The sequence below is a fragment of the Suricata suricatta genome, chromosome 16 (assembly GCF_006229205.1).
Source record: "Suricata suricatta isolate VVHF042 chromosome 16, meerkat_22Aug2017_6uvM2_HiC, whole genome shotgun sequence".
NCBI lineage: Eukaryota > Metazoa > Chordata > Mammalia > Carnivora > Herpestidae > Suricata > Suricata suricatta.
This window is the reverse complement of record NC_043715.1, coordinates 4086131-4110035: the sequence shown is the minus strand read 5'-3', so window position 1 is coordinate 4110035 and position 23905 is coordinate 4086131. Positions and strand designations below refer to the sequence as shown.

At 54.7% G+C, this 23905-nt stretch overlaps 1 protein-coding gene across 2 annotated transcripts in view; it reads right to left on the bottom strand.

Annotated features, from left to right (window-relative positions):
- Positions 1-23905, bottom strand: part of MBTPS1 (membrane bound transcription factor peptidase, site 1) — a 49480-nt gene that overhangs the window by 25274 nt on the left and 301 nt on the right. For both annotated transcript variants that reach the window (XM_029925292.1, XM_029925293.1), the window contains exons 2-9: positions 12348-12835; positions 11403-11660; positions 8179-8370; positions 7042-7152; positions 6645-6754; positions 5350-5466; positions 4607-4674; positions 1550-1652 (exon numbers count right to left, since the gene is read on the bottom strand). In XM_029925292.1, the coding sequence (XP_029781152.1) occupies positions 1550-1652; positions 4607-4674; positions 5350-5466; positions 6645-6754; positions 7042-7152; positions 8179-8370; positions 11403-11660; positions 12348-12510 (1122 nt within the window). In that variant the 5' untranslated portion in view covers positions 12511-12835. The remainder of the gene's footprint in view (positions 1-1549; positions 1653-4606; positions 4675-5349; positions 5467-6644; positions 6755-7041; positions 7153-8178; positions 8371-11402; positions 11661-12347; positions 12836-23905) is intronic.

Genomic DNA, 23905 nt, shown 5'->3' with positions numbered 1-23905 from the left:
GTTAAGTGAAACTGCAATACAATCTAAGTTTATTTTGGGAGTGTTTGCTGTATAATTGGATTTAATGAAATGTTTAGAGGTGCAGTAGGCATGACTTTGAGTAGATAATGAAAGAAAATGCAAAATGCTTATTGATTTATGATGTGGTTTCATCTTAGCTTGGGCAAAGCATGCAGTATTTAATACATAGTAGCAGAATGTTTACTACTGAAGCTTGAAAAGATGTGAGTTCTTTGTGTGCAATCTTTCATTTATGCATGTGAGAGGGTTTTCGTTTTTTTAATATTTTTACATTGTAGTACTTGCTTTGCTTGTTGGGGTGTTTGCTTATTTAATACACTCCGTCAAGGACAAAAAAAAAAAAAAAAAACTGGAGAGTGCTCGATCTCTAAGCTCAAAATTAGAAATATGTCAAAAATATCAGGAAACTACAAGCAAAAGTTCAAAAACAAATGCTTCCTTGCAGGGAAGTAAGCACAGGGTAACCCTGGAGGCTTCCGTGGGGAAGGAGGCGCAGAGGAGGATCCGTGTTACTAACAGGGTACCTCACGACTCTGACCGAGCATTCCTGGGGCGCCTGGGGGGCTCAGTCACTTAGGCATCCAGCTCTTGATTTCAGCTCAGGTCCCGATTTCAAAGTTCGTGAGTTTGAGCCCCATACTGGGCTCTGTGCTTCCAGTGCAGAGCCTGCTTGGGATTCTCTCTCCCCCATCTCTCTCTGCCCCTACCCCACTTGCTCTCTCTCACTCTCTCAAAATAAACTGAAAAACTGTTATAAAAAAAGATTCTGAGTTCTCTCTTAAATGGAGAGTGAAATGCTAATTACAACAGGATCTTACATTGTTTAAGAAACAAGTACAGCATTGTTGAAGCGAAAAAATCCTTCCTGACAATCCAACATAAACTGACGTTGGACCCATATCCATGTGGGGCACTGAGCAAAAGTGCTGCAGATGCGTCCATCAGGATCATCTCTCCCAAGGCCACAGAGCAAGGCCTGGGGAAAGGCCACGGACGTGGCCCGTGAGTCGGGCCCAGGGAGGGGCCGGCAGGAGTCCGCAAGTGCTGCGGCTGACTTCACACCCAACTCTGTCCCGAGGGGTGAAGCAAGAGGGGTCAGAGGCACAGCTAAGGCCCCGGCAGCTGAGTTCATTAACTTTCTGAGGTCATTTCCATTTTCCCAGCTACGTATAATTATTTCCACGGCAGCAGAAGAGCTGCTCTCACTGGCTTCTCCTGCTTCCCGAGAGCAGGACACCCGTGTCACCCGGCACTGAGGACGCCCCGCGTGAATCCAAGTGCCTAGAGCGCGAGTTCCTTGGAAGCCAGCTCGGAGGAGGCAGCTGCGGAAGCACCGTGTGGAACAGCCCCTGCCCAGCACGTCACCACAGAGCGGCAGGCGACAGGGGGCCGGACTCTGGTCCGCGTGGCGGGACAGGCACCCACACCCGGCCTCCCCGGCTGCTTTCTGCGCGCAGCTGTGCACATGCCCGAGGCCCGTACACAAGCGGGTCTGTGCGACACGTCCCGGTAGTGAAGGGAAGCCTACCCAGGTGGTCATTCCCCTCGAGGAGAAGCGGGCGATGTTGTCCTCAAAGTCAATGCCACCCACTCCGATCACGTCCATTTGGTCAGCAGGGTTATTCAGAGTGCTAGAGCGAGGCACAAACACACAGGGGAGAGCGGGGATTGTAAATGAGTCGTTCTGGAAAGGGCCAATACACCCAGAAAAACCCGAGACGGCACGAGGTTCTCCTGCGGCCCCTCACGGCTGTCCGAAGGCCACACTCTGCGCCCCCCGAGCGCGGGGCCGGGGCCGTCATCTCGTACACGGAGCACCTTCTCTCTCTCTCCCTCCCTCCCAACCTCTCAATCACCCTGTGGCCCGAGACGCACTTCTCCCTCGTGCTTCTGCGACCGGCGGAGCCATCCTCGGACCAGCACCCGCTCACACTCTCCCCTCCCGGGGCGTGCACCCTGCCCCACCCAACCCCACACTTCTCTGGGCAGGAGCGGTAGCCGCACACGGGCACCTGCCATCGCCAGGAAGTCACAGTTCCCAACCGGCCACCTGCACGCTGCACGGTGCTTCCCTTCCTCCCAGGGAACCGGGGAACAAACCCCTGGGCCCTCACTGTGAGCCCCTCACAGGCCAGACAAGATGCAAAGGAAAACCACGGAATTCTCCTCCATACCTCACATGCGCCAGATCTGCACAGCGATCGCAGTGAAACAAATTCCAACAGAACGTTTAAGCTCTAACAAGTCAAGATGAGTCCAAAGCATGTGAAAGTATCTACCGAGCTCTGTCACAGACCCGCCAGGAAAACCAGACCTGTCGGACAACTCAGTGACCACAACGGACTCCGAGCAGCTGCAGTGACAGCAGTGACAAGAGTCTAGACCATGTGCTTTTACCCAACTATTTTACATACGACCTGGAACCGACCTGAGCTTTCTCAGCTCACTGGCCACCAACATGTGACCCGGTGGCTGCTTGGGGGCACTGACGGGGATTTTCATTGGTTTAGGCTAAAAATGACATCCAAGTTGCCAGAGGCACAGGACCCAAGAGGGCTCGCAGCCAGGGCACCCGTGGGGATGCAAGTTTTGTCTCCAGAGGGGCGGGGAGCACAAGGCCCGTGACAGACCACAGGTCCCATCACCCGGCGAGTGCTGCTGGTCCCAGCGACTATGGAGGGGCCTGCGGAGGCCGGGTCCCAGAGCAGCCCCACAAGCACATGAGCAAGTGTGACACGGCCCTCTCCACAGTGCCAGGGACACGTGGGGACATGATGATGAGCCGTCAGGTGTGACTGCCCAAGGAAGCCGCAGGACTTCACAGTGACCCGCGTGTGGCATGTGGGACAGCTGGAGGGAGGGGCGCGAATGGGAGGCGAGGCGAGCGAGGAGGGCCCGCAGATCAAGAACAGAACAGGGACCCAGGGCTACGCGGGGAGACGCGGGAGGGGCGAGGGCTGGGGAAGGGGCGCAGGGACAGTGGGAGGCAGCTGAGCCAGCAGCTTCAGGCTGCGGTGACTAAAGTGCGGCCGCGTGGCCTGCTCCTGCGCGTCACGGTTTCCTGGGACGCAGCCTCGTCCGTCTGTCTGCACAAGACCACAGCTGCCTTCACGTGATGGGGGCAGGTGGTGCTGACCACCGACACCTCACGGCCTGCAAACCCTAGAACATTCACTATCTGATCCTTTACAGAAAGGGTGCCGGCTCCAGGCTAGAAGAGCGAGGACCCTGGAAACCACAAAGAAAAGCATGGATGCGATCAGGCACCGACAACCCACGGCAGAGTCCTGCGCGAGAAACCGGTGAGAATCCATCTGCCGGGCAGAAACCCACGAGGAAGAACGTCAGCACCGGAAGCCGCGGGGGCTCTGGATGTGCAGTGCCCTCCGCTGGAGGCCGTCCCCGAGCGCACCACCCACGGCGGCCTTCAGGGCCGGGAGCGAGGCTGCGGCCCAGGACGGGAGGCCCCCACGGCCTGTGCTCTGCCCACAGCAGGACCCCACATCGCCCCGGCGGGAAGACAGGCTGGGGCCTCTGGCCTGGCGGGGGGAGCAGGTAGGGAACTGGGAAAAGTGGCCACTGGAGAAACACGGGAAAGGCGAAGCCAGAAAACCAGAGGCCATGACTTGGAACCGGATGCCGCTCACAGCAGAGCCACAGCTCGGGGGTGGGTGTCTGTGCCCCTCCCACCCGCGGGTCCCAGCACAGACCTCGGGGCTCACGGGAGACACCACCACTGGCCACCTCCGGGCTGGAGCCCCGGCGGCCAACACGCAGTGTCCAACCACACACGGTGATCTGCGTGCAGCCTGATCCCGCGCCCTGGGCCCCGCGCAGGTCAGTCAGTCCTCAGGGGGCCTGTGCGACACGGCGAGTGACACGCAGCCACCATGGGCCCCCCCCCCGGACTGCTCTCGGGGGCCGTCGCACCGCCTCTGGGCAGCACCGAGCTGCGCGCAGCCTGGGAACCCGGCCCGGAGGACACACGTCCTGCCGCAGGTGTGACCAAGGGACGACTGACGCCCATTGCTTGCAGAACACGCACCGGAGCCGCAGGTGGAGGCAGGTCGGGGTCTGCCCGCAGCACACCGCCCGCCGTCCCGCCGCCCACACTGCGGCTCACCACGGTGGCCCCGCACGGACTGTGGTCTCCGCTCCCCTCCTGTCCCTACCGACCTCGGCCGTCACCCCTCAGAGACCAGCGTGCACATCACGCCAGCTGGCTCTCACCCTCCGGCAGCCATGCCGTGGCTGAGAGGGCGCCCGTGCCGTTTACCGCCTCGGCAGACGCTGCGGGGTCCACTCAAGTCTAGCGGCTTCGCTTTCCTGGGGTGGTTGGTTGTAAGTGGAATAAGAACTGTAGGCCTCCCAACGGCTCACAGCAAAATAAACAAGGAAACAGACAAGACAGCCGTGAGCTGACCGGTGAGGCTAGGGGTGGTGGGCACTGGGCCCGGCTGTTTGTGCAGAACGTCCCCGATACAGAGCGCTGGACAGACAGACAGACAGACAGAGACCAACCACACACCTACAGTTACTTCAGGGTGAAGAGCCACCTCCCCATCACCCCCACGGGGACACTTACCCGTAAAGAGGCCCGTCGTTGCCGATGGCCGAGACCATGATCACGTTGTTGGCCGTTAATTCCCACACCTACAGGGTCAGCAAACGGTTATTTATGAAAATTCGCTGCTCTCAATTGACACAGAACTATCCAAAACTCCAACAACTCCTAAAAACAATCCTCAAAAGAGAAAGGTGTCCTTGAAAATGTAGCACTAGGGGCGCCTGGGGGGCTCAGTCGGTTGGGTGTCCAACTTCGGCTCAGGTCATGATCTCACCGTTCGTGGGTTCGAGCCCTGTGTCGGGCTCTGTGCTGACAGCTCAGAGGCTGGAGGCTGCTTTGGATTCTGTGTCTCCCTCTCTCTCTGCCTCTCCCCTGATCACACTGTCTCTCTGCCTCTCAAAAACTAATGAAATGTTAAAAAATATTTAAAAAAAAAGAAAGAAAGAAAGAAAGAAAGAACACAACACGTAGCACTCGACGCTCGCAGGTGCGGATGTCTGCCAACGGCGTGCTCCCTGCACTGATTAAACCCCGGATCGCGGCCTCACAGCGAACATGGCCGAGCCTGCTCTCGGGCAGACGCACACACGCGCCGCTCGGAGCCGGGACCGAAGGACGCAGGGCACTGCCTGCGACACGAGTCCCCGGAGCGTGCTGCCACCCACCCGGCGTCCGCGCGGTGACGGGCCCCCGGCACAGCAGGCCCGAAGCAGAGCAGAGGCCATCAGGCGCCCGGCCCTCCGTGCGGGGACACCACCGACCTTGTCGACGAAGGGGTGGTCCATGAAGTCGGGGCCGCCGATGCTGAGGTTCAGCACGTCCATCCTCCTCAGGATGGCGTAGTTGAAGGCGTCCAGGAACCAGGAGGTGTAGGATACCTAGTTCAGTCACCAAACACGACCTCAGGTGCCCCTGGGGGCGTCTGGGGGCCGCGGGGCGGGGGGGCGGGGGGCTGCTAAGGGCAGAGCGCGGCCTCCTAAGCAGCGAGACGTGGGAACTTCACTCTCAGAAACACGAACCAGGAACAAACGGCCTCCGAGATGGAAGCCCCGGCACCCGGAAATTCTCAGTCCCCGCAGCTGGACGCGGGGGACGGCCGCACTCCGAGGGCGGCTTGGGGCCGGGCTCCTCACTGCCGGGGCGAACCCCCAAACCTGCAGCTGCCCCTCCTTAAGAGCACCCTACGACACTTCCCTGTGAGAGTTTTTACCTGGTTTAATGTGTTTGTCTATATTCTTTACCCCTCAACAGACTGAAGGGCGAATCTTATAAAAGAAGTTACTTCATAGAATTGTTTCTCTGAGGTTCCATTCTCCCCCTTTCCTGACAGAGTTAAATTGCTTTGTGAATCACCATTCGGATGTCTTTATAAAATAAAAATTAAACTTCTAGTAGAAATAGGATCAGTATAATATCTAAGAATTATGTTTCTTAAACGCTTTGAAACGCAAGCTGTGTTCACATCTGCTCGTACGGGCAAAAGCAATTCCAGGAAGAGGCGATACGTGGGATTAAGACCCCGTCACGTGACAGACACGAGGAGGGAGGGAGCCGCTGCCGGGCGGGGACAGGGCTGGGGTGCTTTCCCCGTGTTGTCTTCAGACGTTTTTGAACTATGTACTATCTACACAAAAATGAAATCTGAAAGAGAAGTAAACACCAGGACCCTCCCCTTCCTATAAACAGTTAGGAGAGGCAAGGAGACAGGGTCGGGAAGCACACTGCCCAGCGTGGCACCGGTGCCGTGGTACAGAGCCAGCCCTCGGGCCCGTCACCACCCAGCAGGGGTGGCAAACACACCAGCGTGCCCGGGACGTGGGGCCCAGGGAGGAGCGAGAGGGGGAGGAACCGCCGTTGCCCTCGGAGTGGGGTCTTCAGGGTTCGAGAGGCCAATGACGCTGTGGCAGCAAAAGGGCACGGCCACACAGAAGGGGCAGCGGAGGGACGCGCAGCCCGTGGGGGCACCGGAAGCGAGCCGGCATCAGGAGGCTGCTGCTACACGAGCACGCCCTCCCGTGTGTACTGTCTACACGTCAGGGGCCTCAGAACCACCTACCTGGTTATTGGTGAAGACCCTGAAGATGTGCAGCTCCGCGTCCGGGGCAAAGCCCTGGCACTCGCGCATGCTGGCTATCACACCCGCCACAAACGTGCCGTGGCCCAGTCCTGCGACCGCGAGGGGCACAGTCACGGTCCAGACCGCACGGGCTCCCTCCTGGAGCCAGGCCTCGGTCCCGGGCTCCCCGCCCCCTCCCAGTCAGCGCTCCTGCTCCAGGCACCCCCTCTGCTCAAACTACTCCCGGACACCCCGCGTCGGTGAGAGGTTTCTGCCCAAAGGCAGAGGTGATTGCCGTGCCCGACTGTGGGAGCGTGAGCATCTCGACCTGCACAGCTGGGGACGGGGTGAGGGACAAGGGACAAAGACCGGGTGCCACGGCGGCAGCGCCACCCACCGTCGTCCAGGGTCCGCTCGTTCGTCCAGTTGGTCCTCTCCTTCACGTTCTTGAAGTGGGGGTGTTTCTCGCTCAGCCCAGTGTCAAAAACAGCAACCCTTACGTTTGCACCTTGTTCCAAGAAACAAGCAAGCGTGGTCATGTTTGGAGAAATCATCTTTTTGACTTTGTCCATAAAACCCTCTCCTCCCGGAGACTCAGACAGAACGAGCAGTCAGGAGGCCCAGAGCCTGCCCGGAGCGCACGAGGTAGGTCGGGCGCTCCAGGGACCCTGGCCGGGCCCGGGAAAGGGGTGCGAGGGGCGGGGCACTGACCTGCTGCTAAACAAGACCTGAGCTCCTAGCGGGACCTCTCGGGACACCAGGGCTCAGTCCTCCACGAAGGGGTGATTCCCCCAGGGCTCCTCGCCCTCCCCTCCCAGGGAGGTCCGTGTCCCCCAGCCCTGGAGACCCTCACCGCCTCCTCGATCTCCGCAGAACGCCCCAGGCACCTAACACGCCTGGTGGACGGACCTTTTGTTAGGTGAGAGTCACCTCGTGGTTCTGTCCTTTGAGGATGGGACCTCTGCACAGAACAAATCCTCTCTAACCGGAAGAGCATCCCCGCCACCGGCCCACACCAGGTGGTCTGGAGATGATATGTGCGTTGTTAAAACGCGGACAGTGTGTTTGCAGGGTCTCAGTGTGACCGGTCACTCGGCATGACACGGACGTGCACACACCGCTCTCACACCGGACAGACCCACCCTCCTGACGTCTCGTAGCTGTTAAATAATCCCAGTGTCCTAGATTTTCTACGTAATTTCTAGACTATCTCGACCTGGCAGCGTCAGTCCTTTGGCCTGTGTCTGAAACATAGCCAAGTGCACATGTACTGGTCTTCCCTAAAACGGGGTCTCCCCGTGTGCGGCCGACGGCCCGAGTCCCGGGCTCGCTGAGGAGCAGGGGGAGTGAAGGCCGCACGGTCCCCCCTCTCCTGAGGCTGTGGCCCTGGGCGATCCCGGACACGCTGCCCCGAGGAACACTCCACCGCCTGCCTTGTGGAGCAGACGGCACAGACACGGCACAGGAAGGACAGACAGAGGGGCCACGGAGACAGACGCCCGCCGGGGGAGGGCGCGGAGACAGCAGCACCCACCTGTGTAGCCCATCTGCCACAGCACGTCCGCCTGCAGGGTCTGAGCCACCTGGCGCGGGATGGCCCTCAGCAGCCGCCTGCTCGAATGCCTGCCCGTGGCGTGCCAGAAGCCAGAGCCCAGGGACAGGCTGGCTCTGCGCAGGCGCCGGGGCGACTGCCACGTGCGGCTCCACCGGGTCTCGTTACAGGGCGCTGCGGGGTCGGCGAGAGCCAGGGGACAGAGGTCAGAAGAGGAGCCGCTGGGCAGCGACCCGACAGCCGAGAGTGACGCCAGCCCTGGGTGGCCCGGGGGGGGGGGGGGGGGGGGGGGGGTCCCTCCCTGCGGCCGCACCGACAGGACGCCAGGCGGCGGTCCTTACTCTTCCCCAACGGTCCCCTGCTTTCTAACCGACGAAGGCACAGCGGGGCTGATAAAATAACCACTTTCAAAGAATAAAATCAATCGTGACAAAAACTGGAGAAACATGATTTGCCTGATTTTTCATCAGCAACTGGATCTCACTGAACCAGAGGCCAAAACAAAAAACAACAACAACAAAGAAAATGGCCACCGACCACTGGTGACGTTTCCCAGCGCTGGACATGTCGGCCCGTGATACCGGTCGCTGGTCACACACCGGCAGGACCCTTGCCCACCCATACCCGGCTCACTGCCCTCAACGTGGGGACCAGACTGCTGTCCCCTTTCAAAAAGCAAAGCCAGAAAGGAGTCAGGGGCTTGGGAGGCCGACAAACCGGTGCGCCCGCCAACATCGCCAGCCTGGGTGCTGGAAGCCATGGATTTCACTACCTGTCAAGACCTTGCTTCATTGAAAAGAGAAGAACAGCAGCATCTGAAATCAGTTTTCAGAAGAGTACACCTAATCTACTACTGCTGAAGCTTTTGGGTTGTTTTCTTTTAATGTTTATTTTCAGAAAGAAAGAGTGTGGGGGAGAAGAGCAGAGAGAAAGGGAGAGAGAGACTCCCAAGCAGGCTCCGCACGGGCAGCGCAGAGCCCGGTGTGGAGCGCGATCCCACCAACCGTGAAAGCATGACCTGAGCTGGAGCCGAGCTGGGAGGCTTAGCCGACGGAGCCACCCAGGCTCCTTGATGTTTTGTCTCTACAGCAAATGACTATCGTTTTGTCCCCGTGAAAGTGCCGAGAGTTGGAAAAACCTCACAGTCCTGTCGATTCCATTAAGTGACTATTTGCACAAAGCGCCTGAAATCGTTGCACACTCAATGTGCCCATACATGCGGCCACACTGGGGGCGCCGATGGCAGAGCCATGCCGTCTGTGCGACGCAGACCGCATCGTGCCTAGGTAATGAGCTCGGCTCCGGGCTTCCCCAGGGAAGAGCAATTTACCAGGAGAACTGCAGAGTGCTGAAAGGAGGGCACCTAAAATGGAGAGTGCACGTGAACCTGGGGCAGCGCAGGGACCGCTGGCCGATCTGGGGGAGGAGACGCTGCCACGGGCGGCACCGTGGTTGCCTTCGCAGTATCTTTCAGTCCTATCTCGTGGGAAATAGGGTAGCTAAGAAAGGGGGACAGAGCCAGTGGTGGGAGCCAGGTCGGGACACCTTCCAGGAAAACAAAGCGGAGCCTCCAGACAACAGGGCCAGAGACATTCGCAGCATGTGATGGCTGTCCACACCCCGAACGCCCTGCCGGGCCCTCACACGTGCGCGATGCCCTCACTTCCAGGAGAGCCCTGGGAGGCAGGGCATCACGTGCACCTGCCAGACGAGGAAGGCGGAAGCCTCAAGGAGAGCTGCTTCCCACACGAGGCAGCAGGAGATGACAGGACCAGGCCGAGGGGAGCCGGCTTCACGCTCGCGGGGCCAAGTGCCACACCTGACCGCTGGGGCGGAGGGTGCACAGAAGGGAACCCGACCGTGAGAATCCATGTAAGTGCTTCCACGTTCCTTAGCATGTCCTGCAGCTCTTGAAAAGGAAAGGTGCAATGCAGGCATCTGGCTAAGTGTACGAGGTCTGGCTGGTTTTCACCCTCCTCGACAGTTGTGAGGCCTCGAGGCAAGGCACCACAGAACACCTGGCCTGGCCCAAAAGCGCCGAGGAAGTGGGCCCCGGACTCCGCGGCTGCCGTGGCGCCCTGTGCACAGGGGCCCCCTCCCCACCCCCGGCCCGTGCGAGTCCCAAGCCGCGGCGGCTCGCACGCCTCGTACCCGATGGACAACGGGAGAAGAGCAAATGTTATCTCTTTCCTTCCCGTGAAAGAAGTGACGGTAAACGATACTAGAACTCACAATTTGTTACCCTAGTTATGACAAATAGGGAAAAAAAAAGCTTTTATTTAGTAATAAGGAAGCTTTGGGAAACGTCAGGTAATAAATAAGCCATTTAGTACTTAAGGACAAACTCTACCCTGACAAGCCCACGTTACCAAGCAGTGGGAGCGAGCCCTCAAGGTGGGAGGAGACGATCGACTCGCTGCTCCTCACCCCTGCAGGGCCATCCTCACCCCTGCAGGGCGACTGACTGCAGTGAAGCCCAGCTAACCTGGTGAGGTCAGGAGGCCCTCAGAAAAACAAAATGAAGCCCAGAGAAAGGACATTTTGCAACATTCCTTAAAAGTAAAGACACACAGGGGTACCCGGCTGGCTCAGTCAGTTAAGCGTCCAACTCTTGATTTCGGCTCGGGTCAGGATATCATGGTTTGTGAGTTCAAGCTCCACATCAGGCTCTGCGCAGACAGCACAGATCCTGCTTCGGATTCTCTCCCTCTCCTACACTTGCTTTGTCTCTCAAAAAAAAAAAAAAAAAAAAAACTAAACTAAAAACCAACTTTACAAAATCCCCACACAGACAGGGGCACAACACAACCGAAGAGGAGAGTCAAAGAGACCATCTTCCACTTAAGATGGGGGGACGCGGGGGCCTCGGGGCTGCAGGCGCCGAGGGTGCGGGTGCGAATCTGCCCCAGCAGACACAAGGACCGCCATCTCCCCCGCAGCAAACCGGCAGGCTCCTTCCCCCCGGAACAGCATGAAGCCTGTTCTTCATTCTGTAAACTCCCGGCAGGAAGACGGTCACAACCGCCGGAAAGAGCTGAAGGGACTTGGGCGTCCCCCAAGCCATTCCTCCGCGGTCCCGCCCGCTGGAAGCCGCACCCGGGAAGGTCGGGGGCAGCGTGGGGGCACATCACCTGTGATCACGCGCGTTCTCTCCCTCAACCCACGTGAAGCAGAGACTGACGGAGACCCAAGGCCACGATACTCACACTCCGCATACTTGAGCGACCGAAAGACTTTCCGCTGGGGCGTCACCCGTTTGATGTTGGGGTGGTCTTCCAGGGTCAGCAGCCCCGCTTTCTGCTTCTCTTTTATCTGAATCACCTCAAAATCACTAGGGTAGTCACTGGATGGATTGTTGCGAGGAATGATTCTCCAGTTGTCTATCTCACTGCTCTTCAGGGCGCTTGAAATAAAAGAATTTCTAGCTTTGGCTGTGAAGTATCCGTTGAAAGCCACAATGTATTCTGAAACCGAGGACCACAAATAAAAATGAGAATTTATGTCCGCGTGTTGTAACAGAAGATCACAGCTACACAACAATTTCTCAGGGAAAAGAAAACGTACAGACCCTAAAACCTACAGAAGGAGCGGCAAGACCGAAAGCCTGGTTTAAAGGCCCGGGACGGCAGTCTCCCGAGCCCCGGGCACAAACCACCTGTACGAATCCCAGCATCACGTAAAATCCGTACCTGTGCCATTTCTCAAAGAGCAAGCATCGAAAGAAGTTGGGACACATGACAAAGAGATCCGTGTAAGTTTTTCAAATACGAGAAAGGGATGCAGAGGTAACAGCCCAGCGGAACCTACTGAGACAGTAACAGAACGTCCAGCGGACTGGAGCAGACTGCCGTGCGTGCGCATCTGGCCGCGCGAGCCTCGCACGCCGGCCCCGGGCCTCCCAAGGCCCCGCCGCAGGACGTCTGGGCCAGAGAACCGGGCTCCCGGGAAGTAACTCCGAATGCCCATGTCTCTGCCTCGCAGACGCTACCGGTACTGGGACCGCAAGTTACAGCAGCGCCGACGTCAAGCGCCGGGAGCTCACCTCGTTTCAAACTTATGGTAGAGAAGAGGTCCCTCTTGTTTTGACAAAAGCTAATGTTTAAAATTAAGTTTTTAAAAAATGGTGGGGGTAACATTCGAAAGATGATTACCGTATTCCACGACCGTCGAGGAGAATTCCACCTTCAAAGTCAGGTGGGAACAGCCAGGGCACGGGGCACTTTCGGAAGTCTTCCTGTCCGGCCTGTCACCCAGATGTCTCTTCCCGCAGAGCAGAACCACGAGCAGAAGCAGCCAGATGGCGACAGGCTTCATGGTCGTAGGCGGATACGGTCATAAAACCGCATATATTCAAACTGCACTTTTCTCTTCCTTGATTATTAGTTAATTTTTGTCTCGGCAAAGAGCTGAAACATCATCGATCGGCCGTTTTATAGTCTTGTCCAACGTAAATAAAAGTTAAATTTCATGGCCTTTTGTGGTTTGGCCTGAAAAGAGGCTTTCATTTCTTTCTCCGTTTCTTCTCCATCTTGGGCCTCGGGCGCCCCTCACTGCGGCCCAGACAAGTGAGTCCTACTCGCCATGTGCAGCGTGGGGCCCCGGTCCAGCGGGCGGCGGTCACTGGGGCGCGCTGGGCGGCCTGTAAAACACAGTGAGCCGGTGGGGCCGGGGCCCAAAGACGCCCCGTGAGGACGTGTGACAGGCGTGCGCGCACGCGCCAAACCTTACCGTTTCTTTAGTTACTGCTCACCTCTTTCTAGGGGGCTGAAGGCAGCGTCAAGATAAGAAAGGATATGGAGAGCAGGGGGCAGAGGGCGGCGAGGCCAGGAACACTGCCCCCCTCCCCCGCAGGCAGCCAGGGGGCCCCAGTCCTGGCTTCGCGCCTGCTCTGCTCCTGCCACAGGCCGTCCTCACTCATGGTCCATCCTCCCCAGGCCCCTCCCCAACCCCACACTTCACCAACTCCTCAGGCAAAAGCGTGGTATACAGCCCAACTTTCTAGTGTCAAGTAACACCGAAGAACAAACCAAGCTCCGTGCGAGTCAAACACCTGCCCCTTTCTTTTAAAAAACTACGCTGCAAAGTTACTCAGCTACACCTTTCTCCGGCCAGGTCTATGAAGAGAACCCACAAGGGTTTCCGCGGTCGCGGAACTTACTTCACAGGAAGCCTCACCTTGAAGAAATCTAAGCGACTCAAGAGGCCATAAAACCAGATCCCTCTTTGCTGGGACGTGATACAGGAGGACCGCGGGTGAGACACACCGCTGCCAGGGAAACGTGTCCTCGGGGCGTTACGGTTCACCAGGCACAGATCCCTTTCAGATATCTGAATGGTCATTCTTTACAATGAAATATGGAGGAGTAACACACACACACACACACACACACACACACACACACTCAGGACCAGGAGTCAGCCGCCTTTAAACAGATGTACCAAGTTATTAAAGCCCAGTCTTCTGGAACTATTCATCTGTGCATCTATACACAGGAAAATACTCATAAGGCGAGAGTATCTAAAGAAGTTTGGAAAGTCTAACATTTAGGATTTTACTGCTGCCACGATACACGATCCTAAACACAATCTCTGGCACTGGAGACTGTGGTTGGTTGAACAGAGCTCCTCAGACAGAAATGAAATTTTAGAAGTTATTTCCATATTGACACGAAAAACAACAATGAGAACATGAAGCACAAGAACAAAGAAATTAAAACCAAAGAGCAGAGTAGAAAGCCCAAAGAACAACAACAGGGGACACCAAATAAGCCGTTTTTAGCGTGGACACTTGCAGGTTCCACAGAGTACCGTGACACGAAGCATGTACCTCATTAACGATAGTGTCACTGGTTAAAGAAGACAGAGCTGATCACTGGTAATAAGAGTTCTCACGCTACGTTAAATCAACTTTAGTGAAAAAGATTTAAATGAGTCTCTCATTCAATTAAGGCAAGTTTTAAAAAAAATCAAATCTCTTCAACTCTTCCGCCTCAAGCCAATCAACCTACGACGCGCCGGACTTCGGAGCGCGCATCAGTGAGCGCATCAGCGAGCAATGCGAGCGAGCCAATCTTGGACCCAACTGTGTCAGAGCGACTGTAATCAAGCCTGCTCCGAAGCAGCCCACACACAGGCCCGGGCGCGGCCCACACCGCCCAGCCGCGCCGAAGACAGGAGACTGACTTGAAAAGACAGTGAAATGGGAAGAAAAGGTTAGAGGGGTGTTAACTTTTAAAAATGCCTAAGGTAATCGGCTCTCTCCCAAGCAGAAAAATTAAACTTTTTAGGTTTTGGAAACTAGGACAATGCAATAGCCCTCAGATGTTCTGCCTAAATGGGCGCATTACTTCATACGATTTTATGTCGTGCTTTCCAAGGTTAAGGTGTGGCCCAGCAGGAGAAGGCCAACAGCTAACTAAGCAAAGTGCAGGCCAGCACCAGAGGGGTGCGTGCACGGGGCCACGCCACTGTGCCAAGAGTCGTTCTGGGCCCATGGGAGGCTTCTGCTGGGAGGTGGAGGCTCGGACAGGGCTGGAGCGGGGAGGGCGGCCTGAACAAGGCTACGTCACAGGCCAGAAAAACACAGGATGTGCAAAGGACCAGCAAGCCCTCTGCACAGAGAGGGAGGCCCGAGACACCGGCCCGAGACACCGGGTGGGAAGCGGGCACCTCGGACAGGTGCAAGCCCGGAGCAGAACGTGCAGGAGGGACGGTGTGCAGAGACGCTCGGGGCCAGGCGGGCCTGCGAGCGGCTCGGTCCGACTCCCCCACCTCAAAAGGCTGCAGAGCGAGGCACCGAGCGCGCAGCAGTAACACAGCAGTAAACAAAACCCAACCGAACCTGGCCTCAAGGCTCCGACCCAGCGTGTGTGTGTGTGTGTGTGTGTGTGTGTGTGTGTGTGTGTGCGCGCGCGCGCGCGCACAAGCTGGGGGTGGAGAGGATACACAAGTAACAAGTACCTAGCTGCGGCACCTACCTGTATTGTGAAAGGAGGAAACAGACTGCAGGGAATGTGACAGTCAGGGTGGGAGCCCACCCCGGCCGGGCAGGGGGCTGAGAGGGGGCAGGGGGCAGAGCCCTGCAGGCACCAGGGAAGGCAAGTGCAGAAGGCCTGGTCTCTGTAAGGAAAGCCCAGAGGCCAGTGTGGCAGAGCAGGGCAAGAGGGGGATCAGCAGAAGGGGTAAGACAAGGGACGGCCGGGGAGGGAGACAGGCAGGGCCTTGTAGTCGAGCGGGAGGGAAGGCAGGCTATGACCAGAGGAGTGACAGGCTGGTCGGCACACTAATCGGCCCGCGCCGGCTTCTGTATGGAGGGGCACAGGCAGACGCAGGGACCACCGGGAAGCCTCCCATGAGGTGGTGGCTCCGGGCAGCAGAGGCTAGGGCAGGGCGCAGGTCACAGACACGAAGGCAGTGAGACAGTCTGCTGACAACCAGATGGGGGGGAGGGGGCATGCAGGAGAGGAGCCAGGAACAGCAGGCCTGCCACCCAAACACCGACGGCCTCTGCCCCTGACCGAGACGGAGAGCGTGCAGGAAAAGCTGGTGTGGGGAACACCGGTGGGAGCGGAGCTCTGGACTGGTGAAAATCAGGAGGTGTGTTAGCCGAGGGGAAGCAAGGCTCAGGGCCCCACTGGTAGAGCGTCCGGCTCTTGATTTCGGCTCAGGTCATGAACTTGAGGTTCATGGGTTCGAGCCCCGCGCTGGGCTCTGTGTGCTGACAGTGTTGAGCCTGCTTGGGGTTCTCTCTACCCGCTCCCTCTACCCCCATGCTGCTCGCTCTTGCTCTCTCTCAAATAAATAAACATTAAAAACATAAATAGGGGCACCTGGGTGCCTCAGTCGGTTAAGCGTCCAACTTCAGCTCTGGTCATGATCTCAAGTTTCGTGGGTTCGAGCCCCGCATCAGGCTCTGTGCTGACCGCTAGCTCAGAGCCTGGAGCCTGTCTTCAGATCCTGTGACTCCTTCTCTCTCTGACCCTCCCCTGCTCATGCTGTCTCTCTCTCTCTCAAAAAAACAACAACAACAACAACATCCATAAATAAAAACAAAAATCCCCAAAATCTGTGAAAAAGAATTTCCATGATGAATGTTAGTCAAATGGAAAGAGACTGCTGGTTTAATAATTAAATTAAAAGGCGGCAGACTCTTCCACAAAAGGGCCACACTAGTGAACAGCAGTCTTCTGCGGCCTCCACACCCGCCAGGGGCTGGAAGGAAGACACCCTCAAACAGAAGAATCCCGCGGAGACAATGGTGGGGCTGGAAATGACGGAACCAGGAGACCCCTCCCAGTTTTGTATGGATACAGCTGACCTGCTTCTATTCTCCGAAGGTTTTTTCCTTTTAGGTTTATTTATTTTGAGAGAGAGACAGACAGACAGACAGAGAGAGAGAGAGTCTGAGTGGGGGAGGGGTGAGAGTCCAAAGCAGGTTCCACACTGTCAGTGCAGAGCCCAACATAAGGCTCAAACCCACCAATGGTTGAGATCGTAACCCGAGCCAAAACCAAGAGTCGGGCACTTCACTGACCGAGCAGCCCAGGCACCTCTACTATCTAGGTTCTAAGAAGACACTCCTTTCAAAGACTATGGCCCAAGATAATGATACTGACACTGAAGCTTATGGTTTCCCAATCCTAGAATAAGAGGGCTTGAAAATATAAGTTTGCTTGGAGGAAAACAAGACTGCCACTGGGGGTACAGAGGCTGGTGAACAGTGGCATGGGCACAGGGCCAGCCGCCGCGCCCCTGCCCACTGGTGTTGGAGATACCAGTCCCCACGGACTGCTCTACTGGGGCTTTGAAGGCATGGACCGCACCTTCCTCATCTAGAACATCTATGCACCAGCATCTACGACAGATCCGCACCTCCACCCCCCACCTCCCACTGCACAGCGCAAACCTGGTGAGTGTTTTCTCCAAGGCAGGCTCACCACCTAACAGCAGGCATGCCAGCAGCAGTGAGCACAGAGCACGTAAATACAGACCCAGACACACACGAAGAGAAACTTTTTTCTTTAAGTTTATTTATTTATCTGGAGAGAGATGGGGTGCGCACGTGCATGCGAGCACGCGGGACAAGGGCAGAGAGGGAAAGAGGGAACCCCAGGCAGGCTCCATGCCGTCAGTGTGGAACCTGATGCAGGGCTCAACCCAATAACCGTGAGATCACAACCCGGGCTGAAATCCAGAGTCTGACACGTAACTGACTGAGCCATCCGGGTGCTCAGAAAGAAACTAACAAGAGTTCTGGCTTTCTGCACAATTCAGCCGAGGGCAGGAAGGCAGGCGCTGGCGGGAGAGCCCCGGAAGCCTGGTGAGGGCCGAAGGAGTCCTGAGAGGGGGAGGCGGCGTGTGGCAGGCAGGCGGCTGGGAGGGGAGTCGGGGCCTGGGAGGGGCGATGGCAAAGGAAGAGCAGACTGATTTGTTCAAATATTTACAGAAGCAGCTTTCTTACTGTCAGAGGAGGAAGGCACAGGTAGGAAAAGGAAAAAACGTGAATGCTCCATGCAGGGTCAGAGTGAGGTAGGACGGAGTGGTGTGAACTCAAGGTTCTCGATAAGCGCAGGCGCACACACGCGCGCATACATCCATCTCCTAGCTCCGTCCACTGCAAGGACATGACCCCTTCTAGAGCCCAGAACTGGTTTGCTCAAAGCCACTCTGCGCTATGACAAATCAGGCTCCTTGGAGACCAGCGAGTTCCAGCCTGGGCAGGTGCGCCAGCCCATCTCGTGCAGGAAGGGGGGAACGCACCTGAAGAGGAACAGGGGTGAGAGGAACACAGAGGCCAGCGTGGGGCAATCTGCGCATCACCATAAATAACGAAAACAACAGACCTAACCCGCTGGATAAAACACCGAAGTCCACAATGACATTTATAAAAAGATCGAAATGTGGAGGAATGAGACTTTTACACAGTCCCCAAACGCCTCCCAACGAAGCCCCCATTTCCAGAGGGAAAAGGGCTGACTCTACAGCAGACCAGCTAAACCAGCGGGGGGACACACAGACCCTCGCACACAGACACACTGCAAGAGGCTGGCATCACTTGCAGGGTTCTGGCCGAAGGCGCACCCACCGCCTGAATCGGTTCATGGAGGAAACAGAACCCAAATCAAGGGACACTCTTCAAAATAAACTGGCCTGGAATTTTCTAAATTACCAAGGAAATGAGAGCCGAGGAATAGCGGAGACGCGGCTGTAGATGGGAGGGGTCTCAAGAGACACGACCAGAACATGAACTTGAAGTTCCCTGGGCCCCTCTGCCAGAGGACATTACAGAGCGATGGCAAAGGAGCGCGGGGCCGCCTGAGAGGAGATAGCAGGGGTGTAGCAAGGCCGATTTCCTGACTTTGAAGGCTGTGCTCTGATTATGTAAGAAGGACTTTGCTTGCAGGAAATGCCCCGTGAAGTATCTGAGGATAATGGGTATCAGGTCTGCAACTCACTTGCAAATAGTTCAGAGGAAAAAAAAAAAAAAGGTTTTGTGCCGTTCTTGGAACCTTTCTAGTAGGTCGAAATGGTTCCAAAGTATGCAAAAAGAAAAAAAAAAGTTTTATATTTAGCCTCGGCTTCTAGGAACGATCGAGAAGGATGGGAGTATTAAATTTTAAAAAGGGGGGAGCAATTCTAGGCTCTTTGATTAGTCTGTCTGCCCACTGGAGTCTGCATACCCAGACTACACACCGTGTCAAATACTGGGTCACACCGACTCCACACTCGTCCACCGCGACACAGAGTGACGTCCTAGCATGCCAACAGAAGTGAATGAGCGAGTGAGTCCATGGGAAATTCAAACTGTTACTCATTCTAATGAATTGACAGAGCCCCAGAAAAGATTCCTGGTAAATTTCTGTTACAACTGATCCCAGTGTTTACATAACTGACATTGTAACAATCCAGTAACTTTTTGAAAAGAGAAGTGTAAGGGACATGGGACATCCTGTTGGTTTCAGGCGCAGGTCCCAGGTCAGTGACTTGACAGTCTTCCACATGGGAAACGATCCCCATAAGCCTAGCTACCATCTATCACCATTCGAAGTTATCGGGGCACCTTGCTTCCCCTGACGTAGTTACAACTTAATCCCCTTCACTGCCCACCCCCAGCCCTCCCCGCTCTGGTAGCCAATACTTTCTCATATCTATCAGTCTGTTTCTCTGTGTTTGGTTTGTTAGTAAAGATCAACTAATTTTTGAGAGACATGACTTGAGACACACGGTATAAAACAAATCGTGTAATAAAATGAGGGCTCTCAGGGGTTGCTAGCGAACGTAAAAAACAAAACAAAACTCCTGTTACCTTTTTCAGAATGGTAATTTATCAGTATGTATGAAAAGCCTTAAACATGGAAGTAAAATCCTTTCCCAACAACCCAGTAACCCAACAAACGCTACCACCACACACCGAGCACTTTCCATGTGGCAGGTGCTACTCTAAGTGATCAGCATGTGTTAACTCACTTCATCTTAACAACGTGTTCCTGATCCCCTGCTTGCAGATGAACACACTGACAGGCCCACGACGGCTTGTCACCTCGCCTGGAGCCCCTCAGCTGTGAGTGGAGGCCCGGCTGGGGACTTGCGGGGTTGGGCATGGACACCACACTTACAAGTGGTGGCTTACCCAGCGTTTCTAAAATCTCCCCTAGAAATTCCTTCCACAGAAGTGTGAATCTGAAAGCATACAATGATTCACACCAAACATTATAACCAGGAAAAATCAGAGACCCTTTAAAGGTGCAACAGAATAGCTAATTAATTAATTAACCCACACTATGGAACGCCGTGTAGCAATTTCAGATTTTGTTCTGCTGGAAGGCTGAGTAAGGGCTCCCCGAAGGTACCTCCATCCTCCCCACAGAACCTGTAAATGCTACTTCAGAGGACCACAGGGATTTCGCAGGCGTGATTAAACTAAGGCTCTCAGGACGGGGAGAGAATCGTGGACTACCCAGGTGGGACCATGTGATTACAGGAGTCTTTCCAGGACACAGGCAGGCCCCGGGGGGGCGGGGGGCGACTCCTCCAGATGGGAAGACCTAAGCTGGAGGCGGAGGTAATCAGGGGACGGGACCAGGAGCCAAGGAATGCAGGTGCCCCTAGAAACCTAAAAAGGGAAAGAAACCATCTTGCCTGGAGCTTCCAGAAGGAATGCAGCCCGGTGACACCCCGTCAGCAGCCCTCCAGAACCATGAGAGAATAAATATGTGTGGTTTTCAACCACTAAGTTTGTAGAAATTTGTTAGAGCAGCCACAGGTCTCGAAGATATTTCCCAAAAAATACGGAAAAATGTTCATGCAATATTAAGTAAAACAGCTCATGAACAGTGTGATTCAAATTGTGATTTTTAAATAATGTATCTATGTACACAGGAAAAAAAAATAAGAAAAGGTATCTACCAAAATGGTAACAGTGGTATTACTCTTCAATGGTATCATTATTTTCTGAATTCTACTCATTTACATTTATACAGAGAGCATATGTTACTTTCATAATTAGATAAAATACCGATTCAAGTACTTTAAAAAACCTTCCAAAATAAGTTTTATAGGAAAACAAATTTTCTGGTAAGACCATGGCACAAATATTCAAAAATAAATTAAAGGTTGTGTTTTTTCGTAAATTGAAATATTTATTTTTAAGGCATAATCTCTATGCCAACCCACGACCCTGAGATCCAGTCACAGCCTCCACCAAGGGAGCCGGCCAGGAACCCAACAGACTTAGTTTCCTGTACGCATACAGCAGAGCTACCCATTTCCTAGACATCTGGTTGAAAAATCAGTCTGTGTCTACCTCCCAGCTTCAGGCCCAGCTTTTCGCTCATTCATTCTGATCAGGCCGATCACCCGCGGCATCACCTACTTCCTGGGCCTCGTTAGGGGTGTTACTGGATCCAGGGTTTCCAGGATTTAATTTCTATGAATTCTTTATGTCGAAGACCTGTGCTCTTTCTGTACAAAGCTACGCCCTAAAAGATGGTATTGGCATGATGAGGGATTTTCCAGAATTATATGCCTCTAACACAAGTGGAATAAAGAAATACCTGACATCAAATACTAAGTGGGAAATAAACAGTTCAAATAATCTATGCCAGGCACACGACTTAAGGAGATCTGTGTAAAAACGAGACACACCAGAGGAAGCCAGAGGAAGCGGACCCCTGGGCGAACATTCTTTGCAGCAGAGGCTCTTCCGCTGTGCCTTGGAAAAGACGGTCACCAAGACTGTAATCCTGGAGATGAGCTAATGTCGACTGGAAATCATTTCTTGGCAAATAAGAACACAATTCAGGAGGGAGGAGAACTGTATCACTCGATGGTCCCCTAAGTATGCATATACACCAGCTTTTTAACGAGCCTGGACTGAACTAGCTCCAGAGAAAACTGAGCTGTGTTTAGGCCACGAAAGGGTAGCATTCAGTTCAATTAAACTCTGGCTATAAAAGCACCACGTTCGTCACTAATTGCATACTTGGCTGTACCACCATTGTTTAATAGGCTAACGTTCAAGCAATGCCAGACCACACTATCTTGAAATAAAGGTGTATTCTTCAGCCTGACTGAACCCTTCCTTCTGGCACATTCTGTCCCTAGGTAGGCCTTGTAAGGGGAGAAAACAAACAATTCAGCCCCAAGAGTCAACAGTGCCGGAGGGAAGAGGGCTTGGTTCACCGCCTGTTCTTTCACAGGTGCTGGGCTGTCCCCTCCGCTGCACCTTTCAGGCCCCCAGGCCTGGCTCGCTGCAGGAGGCAGGCACCTCCCAACTCCGTCCTCTCATTTTACTTGAAACTCATTTCTTTAAGCAAAGACCTCCTCAGGATCAGTAAATCTAGTTAACACATCTCCGCAGCACCGTCAAAGCGGATTAGGACGCAGGGAAGGGAAAATCCACCTGTCTCCTTTTACCACCTCCTTGAACTGTCTCCGCAAGATGCTGAAGGAGACCAATGTCCCCACCCAAACACCAAATGCAAGGTCTAGCCTCCCATTTTTTTTTAAATGTTTATTTATTTTTGAAGGAGAGAGACAGAGTGTAAAGCTGTAAGGGGCAGAGAGAGAGAGGGAGACACAGAACCTGAAGCAGGCTCCAGGCTCTGAGCTGTCAGCACAGAGCCCCATGTGGGGCTTGAACCCACAAACCGTGAGATCATGCCCTGAGCCCAAGTCAGACGCTCAATCAACTGAGCCGCCAGCGCCCCGAGCCTCCCGTCCTTAATGTTTCTAGTCACCAAGGGTTGGAGTTGTCAAATTTTTCCAATAAGATATAAAGAATATCTCCACTCTCCTGGTGCAGAGAGGCAGTTGCGAATCTTCGCAGAAGTCCCCACTTAGGACACTAACGGAAACCAGGTGCGTAGGCCCAAGCAGTCCCCCTTCCCTGCTTTTCCTCCATCTGTGACACCTACTCCGACCGCCACGCGGAGGAGACAGCAGGCAGGGCAGAACAACAGCCATCCACTGCTAGAATGACAGAAGATGGAATCAAACAACATGTGATTGTGAAAGGAAAGCTAGAAACTTCTAAGAGAGCCAGCTTGATCCCACGGAGCCCCAGGGGCTTCAAGCAAATTAGAATTTCTCTTTTCACAGATACAAACAACTCTCGACTGTAAGAGATGCGTGGGGAGTGCAATGGAGACCTAACGGGCAGGGGTCCTCACAAGGCCACTCCCAGACACAAAAGCCACATATAATCCCACCTCAATGTATGAAATATTCAGAGGAGACAAGTCGAGGGAGACAGCAGATTAGTGGTGGCCTGGGGCTGGAGTTAGAAATGGGCAGTGACTGCACATGGGCACCAGGGATCTTTTTGGGGTGATAGAAATTTCTAAAAGTGGGTTGCGGGGGCACCTGGGTGGCTCAGTCGGTTAAGCATCTGACTTTGGCTCAGAGCATGACCTCAAGGTTCGTAGGTTCGAGCCCCGCATCAGGCTCCGTATTGACAGCTTGGAGCCTGGGGCCTGCTTCAGATTCTGTGTCTCCCTCTCTCTCTGCTCCTGTCTCGCTGAGTGAGAGAGTGAGAGTGAGAGAGAGAGAGAGAGCGCGCGCACGCGCGCAAGAGAAACATTTAAAAAAAGTTCTTTTAGGTGGGCTGTAGTAATGTAGTAATGACTGCACAACCCTGCGTATTTACTGGGGGAAAAAATACTGAATAAATACATTTAAAACACGAATCTTATGATATGTAAATTTTACCTTAACAAAGCTGTCACATAAAGATGTGTATAGAAAATGTGTGCTGCTCATTAAAAAAAAAGTTGGCAAGAATCCGCCCTCCACGCTCCTTTTTATACAAATGAAAACTGCTAGCGGGCTGTTGGGAGCGTCGCTTACTAGCACAGCGACGACTCAAGGGCCAGAGGAAAATAAATCCTACGGAGTTCAGCTCACTCTATCTCACTGGCAAGTGTCGTTCGGAACCTAAAGTAAATGCAAATATTTAACTTAATTTGCAGAGACAAATGGGCCGAGATTCCCACGGGCTCTCCCCCACGCGAGGGTAAACATCTTAAGAAGAAAGGTACTGGTCACCTGTCACAGTCTCAGGCAGCACCGACATGACAGGCCACGGCCAGACTGTAAGATCCGGAGAGGAGGCCCCAAGAGGCACTCGGGCCCACCGTGCCCACGAGCGTCCCGCCGTTCCGAAAACCGGCGGCTTCAGCGAGGTGTTCAGACTGGGACAGGGCGGGGGGGG